At 41.2% G+C, this 20,980-nt stretch overlaps 1 protein-coding gene across 1 annotated transcript; it reads right to left on the bottom strand.

Annotated features, from left to right (window-relative positions):
- Window positions 1-276: 276 nt before the first annotated feature.
- On the bottom strand, window positions 277-12,776 carry GZMA (granzyme A). Its single transcript, XM_077816275.1, has 5 exons — window positions 12,716-12,776; window positions 11,786-11,924; window positions 8,791-8,929; window positions 3,508-3,780; window positions 277-1,162 (listed from the first exon to the last, which is right to left on the bottom strand). Exons 1-5 carry the CDS (start codon window positions 12,774-12,776, stop codon window positions 1,001-1,003), a joined length of 774 nt encoding a protein of 257 aa, XP_077672401.1. The 3' UTR covers window positions 277-1,000.
- Window positions 12,777-20,980: the final 8,204 nt, after the last annotated feature.

Below are 20,980 nucleotides of genomic sequence, written 5' to 3'. Positions count from 1 at the left end.
GGCTCAGCAGTCCCACAGTCTAGGTTGCATCCTGCAGACCCTGTCACAATGGAGTTTTCAGCTGAATGTTTAACATAATGTATGTTATAAACAAGTATATACCCTGACTGGTTTGCAAATAGTTTACATGTTCAAAACTGCACATAATATTTTTACTGCAAGAGACAGGGTGTTCCAGATAATTGCATATTTCAAGCCACAGACTTTATTGCCTTTTCTTTATTAAATGCAAAATATTATAATGTAATGAAATGGTTGAAGTTTTGAAATACATAGACGTTAGGAAATTCAAAATCATTAGATTTCACAGTCAAATAAACTTCCCTACAAAGTATGCAGTCTTTGAAACTCCTCAGGCTGCCAGACCTAACAGCCCCCTTCAGAGGGCCTTCAGAAGATGGGGGGTAAAAATAAATCATGGGTTCTTCAGAGGAAGGAGAGGCATCAACAGTATTTCCAGGATTCTGGGGTTATTCCTAGAATCTCAGTGACTCTCCAGGATTTTTACGGAAATCCAGATATAGATATGTGTAATTATTCTCAATATGCAATTAGGACCAAATTCTATTAAGTTCAGTGAGAGTCGGATTGGACCTTGAGCTGAAATGCTCATTATCTATACAGAGATCTAGTAAATGTGCTTTGTAAAGGTGAAGTAATACTCCTCTCCTTAGCCATGAAGCACCTGTGTAGCCCCTCTGTGGCTGAGAATACAGGGCATATACTGTTATAGGAGAATGCTATGCTTATGTTGTGCTGGGGTTAAGGTAATTTCTTTGCTGAAATCACATATATGAAATTTGTGCCCCAAAGTGAATTCTGATGGGAAAGTTACAAGCGATTGAAGGGGCTTATAGTGAAATTACCACTTCAATCATAGTATGTACATGAAGCTATTGCATAATACTCTGATCATACTGACTTCATCATTCAAAAATAAATTTTGTTACAAGTAAATATATATCAGAGCAACAGAAAATCAGTCAGTGATTGACTCAATCTATAAGTCACCCCCTATGGTTTTCTTTATCCAGAGAAGATGCGTCTTCGTAAGACGAGTGTAGACACCAGGGCTTTGAACAGCACCACACTTGTTTTTCTTGCCAAAGGAGGTGATGCCTTTCAATTCACCATTACATATCAAAGGACCACCAGAATCCCCCTAAAGAAGAGGAAGACAAACTTGACATCAGAATTTACAAAGGTTTGAAAACACACCGCTAATTAAACTGGTGCACATGTGTGTGTATGTGTAGACAAGGTCTGAGGAAAGTTTTCAGAAATTAATTCTTACTTCTATGGGTCTTTCCTAAGAATATGTGTTCTGTATCTAAAAAATGAAAAAGGTTTGAATCTGATCCATTCATTTGTGAATTAAATAGAGAATAAATCTAATTTAGTAGTAATGAACATGTCCTTTTTTTTATAATCTGAAACAAACTGGAAACTTTGCCCTTTGAATGCAGAAAGTTTCTGGAAATAATTAGTAAATCTAATCGAAAAGTAAAACTTCTATGTTGGTTGGAAAATTAATCATCTAGTAATGTCCTTGTATGGGGTGTGTATAAAACAGATAGTACAGTGTGTTAACCGTTTTATTGCTGGATAGAAAGGCTTCTATGACAATGGAGAATTGGACAAAACCTTTGAAATCATCAGTAAGTCAAGCCATAATATACCAGACAAAGTTGCCAAGAGGTGTGATTTTCCCCCATGTCCCCAGTGTATATAAATGGATGGAATATTCTGCAACAGACAAAAGTTAATCCTTTGTCTTTTTCTCCTCTTTCTCCTGATTTAGATTATAAGTAAAGTGGATTTGAAGATCTATATTAGGAATTTTGATAGTGCCCATCAAAGTAGTATCTACTTTCCTGATCCTTCAAGCCCTCATTGGTACTACTCATGTGATTAAAGTTATAAATTTCTAAAGTATATTCAGGATCAGAGACTAAGTGGTTATAAACTAAATCAGTCTTTGTTAAGGCCTGAAAATGTATTACCTACACTAGGATCAATTTAGTGTATAAATATGATGTAGAATAAATGTTTTTAGACTTTTTCAAATATTTTTAGAACAACAGCTTTGGATCATTCCTGATGACAGACTGTATGAGAGAAAGATGCATGACATGAAACAAAGGAATGGGAGTGACTATTAGGTATTAGCCATTACTTCTGGATAGGTTGGACAACCTCCTTTTTGAATATACCAAATGCACTTGGGTGTTCCTTTACTGTATCAGAAATGAAATGATACAAAGCCATGAAATGACTCATGAGAAATTATAAGCAGGACTTGGGTCTTGACTCTGCTTCCATTGAAGTCAATGAGAGTTATAGAAATGACTTTAATAACAGCAGAATCAGACGACTGGGGCCTCATCTTGTAAGGTCTTGAGCAACGTTTGTAGAGTGGTTTTTGAGCACCCTCAACTCTTCAGAGGTGGGTACTCACTGCTTCACAGGACTGGCCTAGGAACCTCAATGCAAACATGTACTTATTTTCTGTTGGAGTGCAAGTATATTAAGTTCTCAATTATTAAATTTGTCTCTCTGTATAAAATTAGAAGCTATAAGGCTAGTCATGAGTAACTGGGGTAGGGTCTGCAGTGGGTACTCAATTATTACCTGCCAGAGAATGTGAATACTAATGTTTTTGTAAAAGTCCACTTCTTGATGGATGATTCCACTTATAGCAAAAAACATTATATAATAAATTAATTATGTAAACATTGTAGAAATATGGCTGTTTATGTATAGCTATCACCACTTGATATGGTTGAAATTTGTTTTATCACTTGACTTATGTACATATGAAATGCACTAGACCATGTAAAGCCTGTTCCAAAGCTCAGTGGAGTCAATGGGAGTCTTTCCATTGATTTCAGTGGCTTTTAGAATAGGCCCATGTAGCTTAATCTGAATTACCATTGTAGAGACTGGACATTTCCACTGCTCTTTCTCCACTAAAGACCATTTGACTGCAGAAAAGGAAAAATATTTTCCTCTTTTCCCTGCTCAGAAAAGCATAAAAGTCCAGTGGCCCTCAAGATAGTTTACAAATCAGAAGCTTTGATTTTAAGTCTTAGGAAATCAGATCAGCACAGTCCTTTATAACTCTCAGACACACAAAGGGCTTGTCTACATTACCCGCTGGATTGATTCAGTGGGGGTCGATTTATTGCATCTAGTCGAGCGCTCTCCCGTTGACTCCGGTACTCCACCAGGGCGAGAGGCACAGGCGGAGTCGACGGGAGAGTATCAGCCGTCAACTTACTGCAGTGAAGGCAAGTAAGACAAGTAAGTAGATCTAAGTACGTTGACTTCAGCTACGTGAATAATGTAGCTGAAGTTGCGTAACTTAGATTGATCCCTCCCCGAGTGTAGACACTTGTTTTGCAGCTGAACTAAAGACCTGAGCATTCTGATGGGCTCATCATACCCATTGTTCTATATTTTATTTTTAAGAGCCTCTAGATGGGTACAACCAGCATATCTACTTACAACACATGAGTCTTTTCCTCCGTTCTTGTCTCCAGCACACACCATGTTCATAGTTATAATGGGTTTATAATTATAGTGATTTTGATCATTGCAGGTTCTTCTGTCGATGATGGTGATGTTGACTTCCCTCAGGATATCAGAAAGTTTACGCTCTCGATTCTTAATTATTCCCCATCCTGCTACTTGGCAATTTGTTCCTGGTTTGGGATCAGTGTCTGTGTTAGGTAGCTTAATGGTTTTCACAGCTTTATTAATTTTTGCTGTTTGTTTAAGCTATTGGATAATAAGAAGACATGGTTATTGCAGGGGGAGCTGGTAGTAACCCCTGTCTTTAAGTTGCTCAATACTCTCCATTATGATTATGAAATATTTTTGTGACCTTTTCTTGGAGAAGATCTCATACCTTTGGTATTCAGCAGCAGACTACTCTTGAGCTAGGGAAGTGCCTTTCATTTGCCCCATGAAATTTCATTCAGCTTTCCATAAGATACTATGAAAAATCATAATTTCCCTTCTCTGGCTTATGGTCATCAGAAAATTTTTGGCAACTTGCCAAAATAACTGAACACAGGAACATTCCAAAGTGCTGGGCTTATACCTCTGCCAAAGCAGCAAAACCACTGTATTGGGAACATCTGGGAGTAGGGCTGGTCAAAAATTTCCATTGAAACTGTTTTCTGACAGAAAATTGGGTTTTCATTAAAAAAGTTTTTGTGTGAAATGTGTCTGCTTTCTGCAGAAATTTTTGTTTAACTGAAAAACTAAAAAACGAAATATTGTGGCTAAACCCAGACATATTTCTATTTAGAATGGCTTTGCAGTGCTTCATGTAGGTTGGGAGTTTTATGCTCCAAATCTCTTCTATGGGCTGGCTCTCTGGCTGGCCTAAATTTCCCATGACGCATCATGATCAAGGACTCCTATGATGTACCTTCTTCCAATACCAAATTGGGAGAAAGTGATACATTATGGAAGATGGAAGTAGAAATTACCACATCTGAGGTGGAAGTCAAACTCAAACATCTTAATTGGACTAAACTGGGGGCCCTGGATTACTCTCCATCCAAAAATATTAAAGGAACTGGCACATGAAATTGCAAGCCCAATAGCAAGGATTTTTAATGAATCTGTAAACTTGGGAGTTGTATCCTATGACTGGAGAATTACTAATATAGTACCTATCTTTAAGAAAGAGAAAAAAAAGTGATCTGGGAAACTACAGGCCTGTTAGTTTGACCTCAACTATATGCAAGGTCTTGGAACAAATTTTGAAAGAGAAAGTCATTAAGGACATAGAAGTAAATGGTAATTGGGATAAAATACAGCATGGTTTTACAAAAGGTAGATCTTGCCAGACCAACCCCATCTCCTTCTTTGAGAAGATAACTGATTTTTTAGACAAAGGAGATGCAGTAGATCTAATCTTCCTGAATTTCACTAAGACATTTGATACAGTTCTACATGGGAAATTATTAGTTAAATTGGAGACTATGGGGCTTAATATGAAAATTAAAAGGTGGATAAGGAACTGGTTAAAGGGGAGACTACAATGGGTCATACTGAAAGGTGAACTGTCAGGCTGGAGGGAGGTTACTAGTGGAGTTCCTCAGGTATCAGTCTTGTCACCAGTCCTACTTTATATTTTTATTAATGACCTGGGCACAAAAAGTGGGGAGTGTGTTAATAAAATTTAGAGATGACAGAAAGTTGGGAGGTATTGCCAATATGGAGGAGTACCAGAATATCATACAAGAAGATCTGGATGACCTTGAAAACTGGAGTAATAGAAATGGGAGGAAATTTCAATTGTACAGAGTGCAAGGCCATGCACTTAGGGACTAACAACAAGAATTTTTGCTATGAAAAAGGCTAATTCAGTCTTAGGATGCATCAGGCAAGGTATTTCCAGTAGAGACAGGGAGTCTTAGTACCATTATAAAAGGCACTGGTGAGACCTCCTCTGGAATACTATGTGCAATTCTGGTCACCCATGTTTAAGAAAGATTAATTCATACTGGAACAGGCGCAGAGAAGGGCTACTACGGATGATCAGAGGAATGGAAAACCTATCTTATGAGAGGAGACTCAAAGAGCTTGGCTTGTTTAGCCTAATGAAAAGAAGGTTCAGGGAAGATATGATTGCTCTCTATAAATACATCAGAGAGATAAATACCAGGGAAGGGGAAGGAGTTATTTAAGTGACATGCCAATGTTGACACAAGAACAAATGGATATAAACTGGCCATTGACAAGTTTGGACTTGAAATTAGATGAAGGTTTCTAACCATCAGAGGAGTGAAGTTCTGGAAAAACCTTCCAAGGGGAGTACTGGAGGCAAAAAAGCTAACAGGCGTCAAGACTAAGCTTGATAAGCTTATGGAGGGGATGGTATAATGAGGTTGCCTGCAATGGCATGTAACCAATCTGCGATTGCTAGTAGCCAATATCTCCAATGGCTGGACACTAGATGTGGAGGGAGCTGCGTTACTACAGAGAATTTTTTTCCAGGTATCTGGCTGGTGGGTCTTGCCCACATACTCAGGGGCTAACTGATCACTATATTTGGAATTGGGAAGGAATTTTCCCCTGGGTCAGGTTGTCAGAGACCATGGGGTTTTTTTTTACTTCCTCTCCAGCATGGGACATGGGTCACTTGTGGGTTTAAACTGGTGCAAATGGTGGATTCTCTGTAACTTGAAGTCTTTAAATCATGACTTGAGACTTCAGTAACTCAGCCAGAGGTTAGGGGTCTATTACTGGAGTAGGTGGGCAAGGTTGTGTGGCCTGCAATGTGTGGGAGGCAAGACTAGATGATCATGATGGTTCCTTCTGGCCTTAAAGTCTATGAGCATATCAGAAAGCTATTGGAGAGCTAGCCCCACAGAGGAGAATGGGAGCATAAAGCCCCTGAACTGGAACTCCCTTGAGGGACCACAATGCCATTTTGAATAGCAATATTTTGTTTTTTTGGTTGAAAAATTTTGCCAAAAAGTTGAAAATTTTCATAGAAAATTCAGAGTAAAACAAGCAGACGAAAAAATGTCAGAACAGCTGACAGGGGGAGGGGGAAGAAAACTGGGCTGGGCTCAGCTCCCCTTCCATGGCCCTGGCCCTAGCACATGGCCCCAGTGGCTCATTCCCCCACCCAGAGGGGTACATGGAGCTGGAGCTCCCCTATCTCTCAAGAGTGGGACGTAAGAAAGAGAATTAGGCCAGTCCTGGTGACTACTCCATAGACCCAGCCCATGTCCTCAATTGCCCACCGCCTGCTTCTGGAACAGTAGCCTTTCCTTTAGCCAGCTACAGTTAGTCCTGTAGCTCATGTGGTAGCAATCTACCCTACAGAGCTCAAGATTCAGGGGTTTAAGCCTACTGTTGCATGATAGAGGATCTTTTGTAACTGAATAGAACACAACATATTTTTGCCTTTTTCCTTTAAAAAAACCCTAGGAAACTATACATATCCCCCCAACAAACTACATTAAAAGAATGTTAGATTGCAAAGTCAAGTGCTTGACATTTAGGAAATGGCAGATTTACAGTTGCTTATGAATTTCATTATCACATAGTCTTTAATTATCATATGATATGCTATTTTTTTTCCACTGGACCCCTGCCTCATTCACTCAAAGGGTGCACTGTCAGGTAACTGTAAATTGAGCTTTTCCTAATTTCCTAAATAACATTCTTTTAATGGATTTTTAAAAATCTAATGTATAGCTTAAGAGAAGTAAAAATATTAAATGGGAGTCAGATATTTGACTAACAACACTCCCTATAACAGGGATCAGTAACCTTTGGCCTGCGGTCCGCCAGGGTAAGCCCCCTGTTGGGCTGGGCCGGTTTTTTTACCTGCCGTAGAATCATAGAATCATAGAATATCAGGGTTGGAAGGGACCTCAGGAGGTCATCTAGTCCAACTCCCTGCTCAAAGCAGGACCAATCCCCAACTAAATCATCTCAGCCAGGGCTTTCTCAAGCCTGACCTTAAAAGTATCTAAGGAAGGAGATTCCACCACCTCCCTAGGTAACGCATTCCAGTGTTTCACCACCCTCCTAGTGAAAAAGTTTTTCCTAATATCCAACCTAAACCTCCCCCACTGCAACTTGAGACCATTACTCCTTGTTCTGTCATCAGCTACCACTGAGAACAGTCTAGAGCCATCCTCTCTGGAACCCCCTTTCAGGTAGTTGAAAGTAGCTATCAAATCCCCCCTCATTCTTCTCTTCCGCAGACTAAACAATCCCAGTTCCCTCAGCCTCTCCTCATAAGTCATGTGTTCCAGTCCCCTAATCATTTTTGTTGCCCTGCGCTGGACGTTTTCCAATTTTTCCATATCCTTCTTTTAGTGTGGGGCCCAAAACTGCCAATGTCGAATAGAGGGGAACGATCACCTCCCTCGATCTGCTGGCAATGCCCCTACTTATACATCCCAAAATGCCATTGGCCTTCTTGGCAACAAGGGCACACTGTTGACTCATATCCAGCTTCTCGTCCACTGTAACCCCTAGGTCCTTTTCTGCAGAACTGCTGCCTAGCCATTCGGTCCCTAGTCTGTAGCGGTGCGTGGGGTTCTTCCATCCTAAGTGTAGGACTCTGCACTTGTCCTTGTTGAACCTCATCAGATTTCTTTTGGCCTAATCCTCTAATTTGTCTAGGTCCCTCTGTATCCTATCCCTACCCTCCAGCGTATCTACCTCTCCTCCCAGTTTAGCGTCTGCAGATTCGGCTGATCACAGCTCCCACTGGCCTCAGTTCGCCGCTCCAGGCCAATGGGGGCTGTGGGAAGCGGTGCCGGCCGCAGCCCCCATTGGCCTGGAACAGCAAACCATGGCCAGTGGGAGCTGTGATCGGCCGAACCTGTGGACGCGGCAGGTAAACAAACGGGCCTGGCCTGCCAGGGGGCTTATCCTGGCAGGCTGTGTGCCAAAGGTTGCCGATCCCTGCTCTGTAACATTAGATTATGTAATACTTTGCACAATAACTAGTTAACATATTCAGATGTCAAGTATAGGCTATTATGTGCACAAAGATATTTTCTATAGGCAGTGCTCCTTATAAGAAGTCAGAAGTCTGCACAGGAAGTTTGGGAAAGTATAAAATGACAAATGAGTGTATGCATAACAAAGTCAGAAATATTATATAACTAAAGATTTAACTAACAGTTACATAACTAAAGATTTTGTCTAGAGTCTTTGTAAGGCAGGTAGCATGCCATCACATATCCATACAGGATAGAAAGTTGCATATGCTTAAAATTCTGTTTAATAAAAATTCTATACCTGCAGAAGCATAATGTCATTTTCTTTTCCCTGCTCATTAAAGCATGGGTAGCGAATTGATCTTGCAATCTTAAAAATCTGTTGTTCTTTGTCTTTCTTTGAAAGTGAATGAGCTCCAAGAATAACTGTGCCTGTATCACTGAAAAGAACAACATAGTTAATCGTATTAATTATACAAAACTATACATGCGTTCGGTAGTGTTCATTTCTAGTAGGTACTATACTCTCTTGCTGATAAATACACTGCTGTAATTTGTTCTATAGTGTTCAGTTGCTTAGCTACAAAGTTGATCAATCTCTTTTCGTATGCCAAAGCAACAAATAATAATTAATACAATAATAAGAAACAACACATTACTATTAATAATTCATAATTATAAATAATTACATGAGCTAAAATCATACAGCTATATCTGTACCTATATGAATTTCACAGGGTCTTGGAGGGGTTTCGGATCTCAGGATACAAACCTGTCCCTACAGTTTTGGTTCTGGGATTGATACAAAAGTGGAAGAGATCTATTTTCTGGTTTCAGTTTGGATGCATCAGAAATTTGATGAGGACAGCTATACTGGGAACAGAAATCTTATAAAAACTGACACTTATGTGATTTCTGCCATTTTGGGCTGAAATCTCATGAGAACAACTAATGGAATCTGGATGCTGTTTGATCTGAAATCAAATCTGAACGGTATCATTGCTTTGACCTTGAACCTGAATCCCAAACCTTTGAAATATTTCCGATCAGGATCTCAACACTGTCTCCTCAGCCCACATCTAATTCAGCTCAATTGCCTCCCCTTAAGTGTCTGGCCTCCTTATAGACTCACCAGACAATGGCGGTGTCACTTACTGATCTGTGCTTGCTAGGGGTTCCTTGAATGGATGCCTAGGATTCTATGCTCTTCTTGGCCAATCAAGGACCAGTTTTATATCAGACCATGCCACTAATTGCTCCAGTGACTCTAAAGTGCACTGTGATTGCATGGGAGGAAGTTGCACATGCATTTAAGTTGAGCTGGGATATAGGATTGGAGGACATTCAACAGCTCTTCCAATCTCAGCAAGATTTGCCCTTTCACCCATTCAAGCACTGTGGGCAAGGCTATGGGGAAATGATCCTTTTTTCTTAGGACATTATATTGGTGTTTAATTGCTGGTTGAACTTTATGCTGGCTAGCTATTGCATTTTCTCTTTGTTCAGGTCAAGCCAGAATTGCTTTCTGTTTTCCATATGTTCTTGTACACTAATATTGTAACTGTGGGGCCCCAAGTAGTCTTTACAAGGAGCTAAATATATTCACCTGTTTGGGCTGTGACAGTAGGAATTAATCTCTCTCTCTCTTTCTGAATTGTGGGATCCAAGCTTCATTGGGATTGAAAGACTTGACAGGAGAGACACTGTGTGGGGTCTGGCTCAGTGGCAGCTCTAACCCTCTTGATGGGGGTAAAAGGTGGGACTTGTGTTTTAAATCTCATATCCACACCTGGGTGGGCCAGATAGATTATTCGGCTAGGTAGCCTGTCAGTCAGGAGAAAGGTTGGCTCACAAGCTAAATTATTAAGGCCACCCTAGCCAGAGGCGGCAGGTTTATATAATTTTTGGTGGTGCCCAGAACAGGTCCAAGTCCCGCCCGTCCCCACCTGCCTAAGGTTCTGGGAGGATGTTTGGGTGCTGGGTGCCGGCTCTGGGCTGGGGCAGAGGGTTGGGGTGCGAGAGAGGGTGAGGGGTGTGGTGCTTACCTTGGGCAGCTCCCGAAAGCGACCTGCACACCCCTCTGGCAGCGGCTCCTAGGCAGGGGCGCTGGCGGGGTGTCTCCGCATGCCATTGCACGCAGGCACTGTCCCTGCAGCTCCCATTGGCCATAGTTCCCAGCCAATGGGAGCTGCGGAGTCAGTGCTCGGGGTGGGGGCAGTGCACCGAGACACCCCTGCCCCCCGAGGCTGTAGGACGGTTCTGGCCACTTCCGGGAGTGGGGCAGAGCAAGGCCAGGTAGGAAGCCGCCTTAGCCCTGCTGTGCTGCTGGTGGTGGTGGCGGTGGCCGGGGGTCCCCGGGCCCTTTAAATCCCTTGGGGGTGGCGGGCAGGGTTGGGAGATGCTCTGGGGGAGGCATGCAGGGATAGCAGGTGGGACCGGGGGAGAGACCTGGCCCCGAACATTGGTGAAGCCGGGGCCCCATGCCCTGAATAATCCTGGAGCACTGGCACCACGGGCCCATATAACTCGCCGCCCTGACTCTAACTGCAAAGAGTTTGTTCATCCTCACCTTCATTTGTTTATCTTGCTATTTCACAAAGTTAATTCATAAAGAAAATAATTTAATTAATAAATATATAAATTAATACATAAATTAAAGAGCTATTTTAGCGTATCCTCAGGTAATGAACTGCATTCATCTTATACAACGAAATGACACAAATTTCATTCCACTTTTGTGGGCAGCTATTTTGTACTGCTTTGAACTTTGCTCAGCAAAATTGTGATTGACTAAGAAAAGAGTCAATAAGTCTTTCCTTGAGTTAACTGCTGCTATTCTATGCCTGCGTCCAAATAGTAGTTAATAAAATATCTCTGCATATAGATAGAAGGTTAGGGCACCTTATTATGGCTTTTGTTATTCACGAACATGTTGAAATGGAGACCACAATTGCTTGGTTGCCAATGTAAATGCTAAAGTATAATAATAATATTATATCCCAATTACACTAGCTATACAAAAATATAAGAGATATTAATTTTCATGCTTCAGAAGATAAGCTACTAATTGTCTGGAGTTGGAAGAAACGCACCTCACAGGCATATTATTGCATAATTATCTATTATGACAGGATACCAGAGTAGATGAAACATTAATTTTATTTGTTGTGGCAATTTCTAAAGCATGCTAGATCTACAGTATCAGGCATTAGCTTTGGTTCATATTGTGTATTATTTACTTTGCTGTTAAACTAGTAAGAACATTCTATGAGATAGAAATTTTTAGAAGAACTTACATTTTACAATGGGCTGCCGTTAACACCCAATTCTCTTTGATCAAAGCTCCTCCACAACATTGTTTCCCTTTGATTAGGGCCATATATGGTCTTGAATGTGGAGTCACTGCATACCCTCCAATGATATCCACACATGAATCTAAAAATAAAAATAAACCAGGCTTGACACAGTTGGGACAGCATATAATGTAAAAAAATCCCATTCATAGAGAAAGGGGTAGCGTAATTTTACAATATAATGCATATAAATATATGCACAGACTTACAGTGCTGGATGTAGCTGTATTAGGGGTGGGATTTTTAAAATGGGTCTGTGTTGGTCTAAATCTGCTTCGATTGAGTTCAATGGGAATAGAATTAGGCCAACCCTGATTTTGAAAATCCCACCCTAAAATACTAATGGTCTTGCAGAGCTTTACTTGCTTGAGCTGCAGTTGTTTCCATTGCTAGGTTCATCAGCTTTCATTATGCCAAAGAACCCTGGATCTGACACTGTCTAAACATTATGCAGTGTACTCTGAAAAAGTGGATACACAATTCACTGCATAAATCAGATAAAGTGTTAAATGAACAATATTTTTTCAAAAAGTTTGGAAATGAAGAGATTTATGCCAATTGCAGCATCATTTCTGATGGAATTTTCTGACTCGTGGATAGATATACATTTTTTGAGAAGGGAAAACATGCAAGGTTAATATAACTCTTCTAGACTCCAGTTGCCTCCCTCCTTTGCAGGTTAAGTTAAGATTTTCCCTTCATATGTTATTTTTTGATTTGTCATAAGGCTTAACTTTTACAATCAATGGAAAATAAATAAAAATGTATTCTTTCTCTTACTTACTGATAACTTCATTATTTAAATATATCTAGCTACATGTTGCTCTACACACATCATGAATTACAATGACAATGGATAAAAGCAGCACTTACCTCCAGGAATTACCAGGAGAATAATGGTAGCAGAAGCAGACAAAGTGAAGAGAAGCCCCATTATTGCTGCAGTTTGTTCTTGTATAATACATGTCTAATATATATTGAAAATGAAAAGGATGTGGTTTTTTTTTTCCTCTGAAGGACATCTGACATTCTGTAACTGTGAAACAAGAAAAGAACCACAATATAACTTCTACGATGTCTTGAGGAAGGTGTCATTTCTAAGCACAGCACCTGCATCATGTATTGATGAGGCATGAAGCTAGGAGCCCCTGAATAGGGCTGGCTGGAAAACAAGTGTAGAATTCAACAAATTGGCATTTGCTGACAAAAAATGTTTGGTTAAAAAATTTCTGACCAGCTCTACCTCTGAGGTCAAATCCCAGGCCTAACATTAGCTCACTGTGTGTTCTTGGGAGAGTCACTTGACCTTGCAAGCCACTGAATATCGGTTTCCTCATGTTTAAAATACCTCAGTAACGTGCAGTGTGCTAGTTGGCTTAGACTTGCACATTTCTTGAAAATGTAACGTACTAACTACTATTAGCCTGAGACAAGTGTCAGATCTTGTGCAGTATGATCACTCCTGCTGAGACACAGTACAGCTGATCTTGAATCAGTGTGGACATGAAGACAGAAAAAGAGACTAAAATGCTTTAGGAAAGTGAGATGATACAAAGATTAATTAGCCAAGGAAACTGCTAAAAAGTATTTTATTTCATCTGTATCTTATTTAAAGAGGAATGTGCTTAACCGAGAACAGAGGATGTTTAAAAAACTGTTGAGGAGGGGAGTGACCATTATTCGTTTGCTGCATCTTCATACTAACTAGAATGAGGGAGCGAGATTTTCTTATAGTTCTTTTCTGAAATATTCTGATTGTACAGTGTGCCTAAGATTTTGGGTGATAGGAACAGGAAAAGGCCATCCAGCTTTCGATATGCGGCATTTTTTGGTTGATCTTAATCCTACATTTGGGCTTCTCCACATGCTGGCCCTGTCCCTTTACCAAAAGAAATTGAGATGTCTTTTGAACCCCCTGTGTTTCACTTAATTTCTCTGATACCACTATCTTATTTCATATGTTTATTATCCTTTCTGCCCAAGTTCTCTATTTGCTCCCCGATTCATTATTTTTGATGTCTCTTAATTTTTTAAGCTGTTTCCTGTGTGATTTGTTAAGTTTGGTGGGATTGTTAGGGGAATTGATTCATGTACAAATATAATACATCTACTGCAATTAAAAAACCCAAAGACCTTGTAATGAATCTGTGGCCACCTGCATTCAGACACCACCTTTGCCAAAGCCATATATATCTGACATAGAGAATAAAAAGTTGGACACTGTGTTCTCTTCTACTTGTGCAGAAAGTGACTTTGCCATTAGTTTTTTCATTCTCATTAAGACATATACTCTTTGCAGGCCAGCCACTTGACTAGATCCATCAGACCAGAAGCCATGGAACACATGAACAATAGCTGTGTCTTTAGAGTCCTATTTGGCAAAGCATTTATGCACATGCGCAAATTTAAACAGGTGAATAGTCCCATTGAAGAAGATAGTTTTGATGAGGGAAAGATATTTCAGGAGAAATAGTTTGATGTGGTCTCTGCCCTTGCATAGCTGCTGATTGGATGTAACAGAAGTGTGCTTTGATTTAAAGAGTGCTTTGGGTATTTGCTCAGAAAGTAAAGCTACCCATACAATCTGGAGTTCCACCTAAAGATAGGATATAGTGTCAAAGTTTTGCTGATATTGAATGTACAGATGTGTGTATTTTCAAACTTGACCATAGCTAGTAATAATTATCTATTCTTGCTGTCATGGAAAAACATTTCAGTACTGAAACCTCATTCAGCGGACTTGTGGTTTTCTAAGCCATTATTAAAAATAAGAGCTACATGGTTTTGGAGCAGTTATATTTCAATTGGTATTTTAAGATCACTGTAGGTTTTCTACATTCTTCACACTAGGGTCAGACCGTTCGTTTGTAGTGGTTTAGCAGATGACGTGCCCAAGATCAGTGGAATCACAGGTGGTCTGAAATACGGATTCATACCTCTAGCTGCTGGGCTTGCTTTAACGGTGCAGTGGTTTTGTTACTCTGATGGCTACTGACGCTGGATCTTTCCTACACGATCAGACACTTAGGTCATGAATAAGGCTCTGCCAGCCCTGTCTATCCTGGGCTGCTCTTTGCATGGCTTCTGTGTTGTTAAGTCCCATAAGTTTTCCCTCTCTGACTAGTGTTTGACTGAGGGATTCTTCAGTCAGACACTTTTGTGTGTTCTCCAGCTGCCCAGTGCCACACCTGCCATAGAATCATAGAATTGTAGGACTGGAAGGGACCTCGAGAGATCATCTACTTCAGTCCCCTGAATAGGTACATCCTCAGGTCCTTCCCCGTGGGTCCCATGGGTATGACTTAACCCTCTTCTGCTGTTCGAGCCAGTGGCATTTCTCCTGGTCAGCAAGCTTCTGTTGCTCCAGCTCTGTCTCCAGCTCCTGCCATCCTTCCTGCATGAGCAGCCTTTTCCACTCCAGTCACCATGTCTCTGGATCTGTAGCCATCACTGCTACTTCTGCTGGACACTCTGGAATCATCTCCTCAATCCCCAGCATGCCCTCAGGAGGAGAAGGGAGCTCTTCTGGCCCCCCGTATGAAGGAGGTGTGATGCTGTATGGAATATGTGGGACACTTCATGATAAATTGCAGGAAATCTGACCAGATATGCCATGTGAGGTACCTGCAAAAATGTTATAAATTGCCAAGTATGATAATCTTGTTTATATGTTTGTATCACCTTTGTATTGTGGGTTATAGATATGTAGGGTATATCTGTATTTCCAAATTTGTGCTGTGTTTCTGGGTAACACCCCCTGACAGATTGGCATTAGCACTGCCTAGCCTGTTCAATGGCCCATCAGGGGTCATCAACTGTACAATGAACCTACTGAAAGGCTAGGGACTACACCTTATGAGTCAGCAAGGCATGTAGGGGCAGGCAGGTGGACAGAGACCTCTAAGGCTTTTCCATGCCATGTGCTGTGAAGCTTGTGTTTAGAACACAGGAATTACAAGGCACATGGCAAAAGGAATACAAAGGTCAGTTGCATCTTCTCCACTTTGTCTTCAATCCTGCTTCTTACCTCTGCAGTACCTGTTCTACAAACTGAAGCTCTGAACAAAGGACTGAATGACCCATCCAAGCTGTGGATGTGTTCCAGAGGAACTTTCAAGCCAGCAAACTCACCAATACTGCTCATATATGGACTTTGAAATCTTTGTATGTATGTGATTGCTTTACCATTTAACAACTCTCTTCTTGTTCTTTCTTTCTTTTATAATAAACCTTTAGTTTAGATGCTAAAGGATTGGCTGACAGTGTAGTATTTTGGGTAAGATCCAAACTAATATTGAACTTGTAACACGGCAGAACCTTTGGGGTCAGAAGAACATTTTGTATAGTGAGCAGAGTTTTTTTTAAATAACTTCTCACTGTACAGGACGTATGTGCTGATTAGGAGTCAGAGAGCTGGAATGCAATAAAGGGGGATATATGATTTCTTTATTTAGCTTCTTGATAACCAGTGTGGCGAATCAGAGGCATAGTTTGTGACTGGTTGGGGAGTTACTTCAGTGTTAACAACCAGGTTCTGGGAGAATCTGCTCTCCCTTTTGCAGACTGCCTTGATCTTGGCATTTTCAGTGAGGGCTGCCCCAGGCACAGCAGGTCAAAGAGGTACCCCATCTTGCCTCAGATCAGCTGTGAGCAGCATGGTTTACCTCCAATCTCTTCAGATCAGCAACAGACAAATCTGGCTCATACAAGGTCAACAACTGCTGTTTCTACAGTGGCTCCTAATTCCTGCTCCTTTCTCTCTTTTTGCTATTCTTTTCCCCAAAAGACCATGAGAACCCTTTTTCTTTGTGCTTTTTCCTTCTGCAGTATTTCTTTCACTGCTGTTGGCGCTTATGGCAAATCACATTATCACAGATTCCAGCATTGTTACAGTTTCAGGGTAACTTCACCTGCATCCCGCCCCCACTGGTTTTAGTTCCTGGAAGACCTGCAGTAACATAATCATACAGAAACTATCCATAAATGTAATACAATGGCTCCCAAAGATACTGCAATATCTGTCACAGTCCCAAATATTTTCATCTTCTTTTCTGGATAACTCTGGAGACAAGGTGTTATTGACCTCTGGCATTTGTTATACATTCATTCCATTGATTACCTAGTATTTTGCGGACACATTTGCTATTGGAGGTAGTTATATGTCTGTGCCAGTATCTTTGCATTTGCAGGTTTCACATCCATGTGCTAAGCTGGGGAAAACCTTTGAGTTGAAGATTCACAGTCTGTTCTTTAAGTTGTAGGTTTATGATACCCAAATCTTGTTTAAACTGGTGAATGCAGCTGCCATCACCTTGCCATTTGGTAACATTACTTCCTTCTGGATTTCCCCATTTACTTGCATCTTACTGCCAAGGTCTGGGAATTGATTCACCTCTAGTATTCCTTTGCCTTATAAAGTAATGCTTGAATTGGGAGCTGCAGGGGTTCTCATTAGATCAGTGGTTTTCAACCTGTGGTCTGTGGATCCATGTGAACTTCAGACTGTAATCCTAAAGGGTCTGCAAAAAGTTGTCGTTATCAACCTGTGGTCTGCAGAGCCTTGGGGGTCAACTATGCCTAAGATTTCCGAAGGGGTCCGCAAATGAAAAAAGGTTGAAAACCATTGCATTAGATTAAACTACTAAATTCCTTAAAAGATGTAGGGGGCATTCATGAAGTGGGCTGATTTTAAACAACAGAGTAGAACAATTGTAGGAGTAATGCAGTGTCACTGGCCCCATCTTTGACCACTCTAACTGAGGAACTACAAGAGTGGGTGGTGCTCAGGAACACTCATCTTAAAATAATTCAGCCAGACCACATCTTCCTGCAATAGGTATTTAAATACATCATACGTTATACATCACACCTTAGAACCATTGTTCTCACCTGGAAATGGTGCCAATCATGGTGAGATGGCTGTCAGTTTTACTGTTCTCTGAAACAGTTGCTAATCTACCTCTAAGGTGTTAGTAGCCTTCCCAGGATAAATACATACCTTCCTTCTTAACATGGATTATGTATATGTGACATGGTTGTGCCTTTTCTCTTTTATTGCAGAGGGCTGCATGGAGATCATTGGAGACACACAGTATTTCTACATTCTTGGCCTTTCATGGCTGCTATACAGAAAGGCAACTTAACCATGTGTGGAGGAGCTCCCGTTAAAAAACCCTGGGTTTTGACAGTAGCACACTGTAGAAAGTATAATTTGAGATGCCTTTTTACACTGTGGCAGCTAAGAGTTAATAATACATGATATACCATCATGCTAATAAAGAAGGCTTGAGTGCTGCACATTTTTTTAGTAATAAAAAACCAGCATTTTTTGTCAATAAGCAGCTGATCTAGGACTTCTAAATTCTGCTGTAAGGTATTTTTTTTTAATTCCAAGATTTCATTACATACAATAGTCACTATGGGTCAGATTCTACCACGCTTACTCATGTTGAGGAGTATCCTTTGCAAAAAGTAGATTCTCTGAAATCGACAGGGGTCTCTGAGGAATAAGGTGCTCCTTAGTGTGAGTGAGAATTGCAGAATCTACCCCAATGCAAAATTAAATTCCCTAGGTAGTGCAATGGGTTGATGGCTGCCATACAAGTCTTTCACCCCTGGAAGCTTAGCTTAGGTCAAAAGGGAAAACATTTGTAGTAGCCATAGCATCGCCTCCAGGCAACTTTGTCCGCATTGCAGAATAAGAATGGCCCAATCCTGAGATCCTCACTTGCTCCTCTGCCAATACCCCCACCGAAGTCAACTGGAATTTTACCTCAGTGAAGAATATCGATGTCAAGATCTGGCTTACTGATTATAGTTCGCAGTTATTGCACCTTCCATCTGCAGGTCCCCCGCATCTGAAGGTCTGAAAGTGCTTTGTAAACTCCAGTGAATTAATCCTCAAAACACCCTGGTGAGATAGCGGAGTTTATTATCCCCATTTTACAGACAGGGAAACTGAGGTGATGTGAAAGTTAAAGAATGAGTGGCAGAGCTGGGACTAAGACACAGATCTTGGGACTCTCAGTCCTGTACTTTAGCATCCTTCACCAAAACTGCTTCATAGGTCTGCAGAGTGGGGAATAAAATAGAATAGGTGCCTAATTAGTTAGAACAACTGGCTCAAAGTAGGGGAGGCATCTATTGTCTGTGGCAGGGATTGAAATTTCCACCTTTTTTCTTGGTTCGATTACTCTTTTTTGGGGAGGGGAGAAGAAGCTCCTGTATTTATTTTTCTACTTGTATAGTAAATTTAATAATTAAAATCATTTTAAGTAATTTTAGTGTTGATCCTGACTACCTTGTAGGCTGGAGTCCTCCTCAGATAAAGCGTGAGCAGCTGCTGTGCCCCATGCTGTGCCTTCCCTACTCACTTAAGGAGTAAAGTGGAGGGGAAGAGAGCTCCCTTGCTCCTGCTAAAGCAGAAGACCTTTTCATTTCTCTTGCTGAATGCATCTGACTTGGAGTTTTGTAACTACTGTATGGAATAGTCACATACAGCAAGTTTATTGTCAGACAGTTTAATAAAATATGCTGCATTGGGGATTAGATGGTTTAGGGATTTGCTAAAGGATATGGAGCCTTTCACCTCCAGATTACCACATCAGATCTGTCCTCAGTCAGTAGTCATTGAAAGCAGTTCAGATTTGACAGCTCTCCAATGACCTATGTGGAAAGAAGGGTGGTGGGGGGATGGTGTGCCTAAGCCCACACAAAGCCTGAGTAGAGAGAAAGGAGCAATTAACGCTGTGACAAGCTGCAACTGAGGGAGAGTCAGGGTTGATAAGCTTCTAGTGGATGATGAAGCACAGCTGGGCAAGAGGCAGGCTAAGCTGCTATAAAACCAGAAACTAGATCATAACAAAGGGGCTCTCACCTCTAGCAGTCATTTTCTGGGCTTAGAGTGGGAAAGAAGGAAGCCAGGGGAAGCATAGAGGCCCTCGGATCCTGGCCCTGAGGGAAGGGGGTACCTAGAGGAAGATGACAGGTTTCAGAGTAACAGCCGTGTTAGTCTGTATTCGCAAAAAGAAAAGGAGTACTTGTGGCACCTTAGAGACTAACGAATTTATTTGAGCATGAGCTTTCGTGAGCTACAGCTCACTTCATCAGATGCATACCGTGGAAACTGCAGCAGACTCTATATATACACAGAGAATATGAAACAATACCTCCTCCCACCCCACTGTCCTGCTGGTAATAGCTTATCTAAAAGCCATGCAAAGTAGGAAGCAGCCCAGGGAAACTGCAACAAGGTTTGGGACGGTGCAAACCTTGGCCACTGGTTGTAGGCCCTGGGCAGGAGGAGCTACAGCAATAGGGGAACCCAGACCCACCCATCAGGCACAGTCTGGGCAGTGGAATGTAAGATTGCCTGAGACAAATCACCCAGTGGGACTTTGATACTCTGAAAGGGGAGAACTATAGTGACCTGGCTAGAGAGCCAAGCCATGACAAGGGAGCACCCTGACTCCAGAGAGAAACAACAGGGCAAGTGACTGAAGGAGGGGACAGCAGATTGGTGGCAAGCTAATCGTTAGTTGAGCCCCGAGGAAGGGTACCGGTGTTGAGTAGAGAACCCTGTGACAGGGAGTTAGTCTAATTTTTACTGAAAAGGGAGGGCTTCATGTCACAAAAACCACCAGCCCAATTAGCACTAATGGATATCTTATAGGAGATACTTAGGACTGAATGGGCATATAACAATTCTGCTACCCCAGAGGTAGTACTTCCAGATCAAAGTTCAAGTAGTATTTATTATTTTTGATAAGGTGAGAACAAAGAAGAAAATAAGGCCGCCCAGGGATAGGGTAGGAGCAAAAACTGTATGGAATTGTGTGATGAAACTTGCCTTGCTACTACTTGTACTGTGTCGGTTTGGTAGACCAATAGAGGATTTCAGGTTCTAGTGCTGTCTAGCTGGCAACTCCCACAAGAGTTAATGAGAAAAAAAAAATGTGTCTTTTAGTGAAGACTTGCTGCTGGAACAAAGAGAGGGGTTTTTTGGTTTTTTTTGGCTCTACGCAATCTTCACTTTGCCATAAATAAAATATCCTGTATGTAGTGAGGTTGGGGGTCTGGAGGTGAACCCAACAGAATATTTACTGGCAACTTGTTTTTACAGGGGATGACACAAAAAAA

Source organism: Eretmochelys imbricata, chromosome 5 (assembly GCF_965152235.1).
Source record: "Eretmochelys imbricata isolate rEreImb1 chromosome 5, rEreImb1.hap1, whole genome shotgun sequence".
In the NCBI taxonomy this organism is placed as follows: Eukaryota; Metazoa; Chordata; order Testudines; family Cheloniidae; genus Eretmochelys; species Eretmochelys imbricata.
Note: the sequence above shows the minus strand (reverse complement) of the source record. Positions and strands in the feature narration are given on the sequence as shown.

Coding starts and splice junctions, on each gene's coding strand:
- GZMA (XM_077816275.1), bottom strand. CDS start 12,776: ATGGGGCTTCTCTTCACTTTGTCTGCTTCTGCTACCATTATTCTCCTG. Junction 11,925..12,715: donor TCTCCTGGTAATTCCTGGAG/GTAAGTGCTGCT, acceptor TTTTATTTTTAG/ATTCATGTGTGGATATCATT. Junction 1,163..3,507: donor GAGGAAAAGACTCATGTGTT/GTAAGTAGATAT, acceptor CCTCTTCTTTAG/GGGGATTCTGGTGGTCCTTT.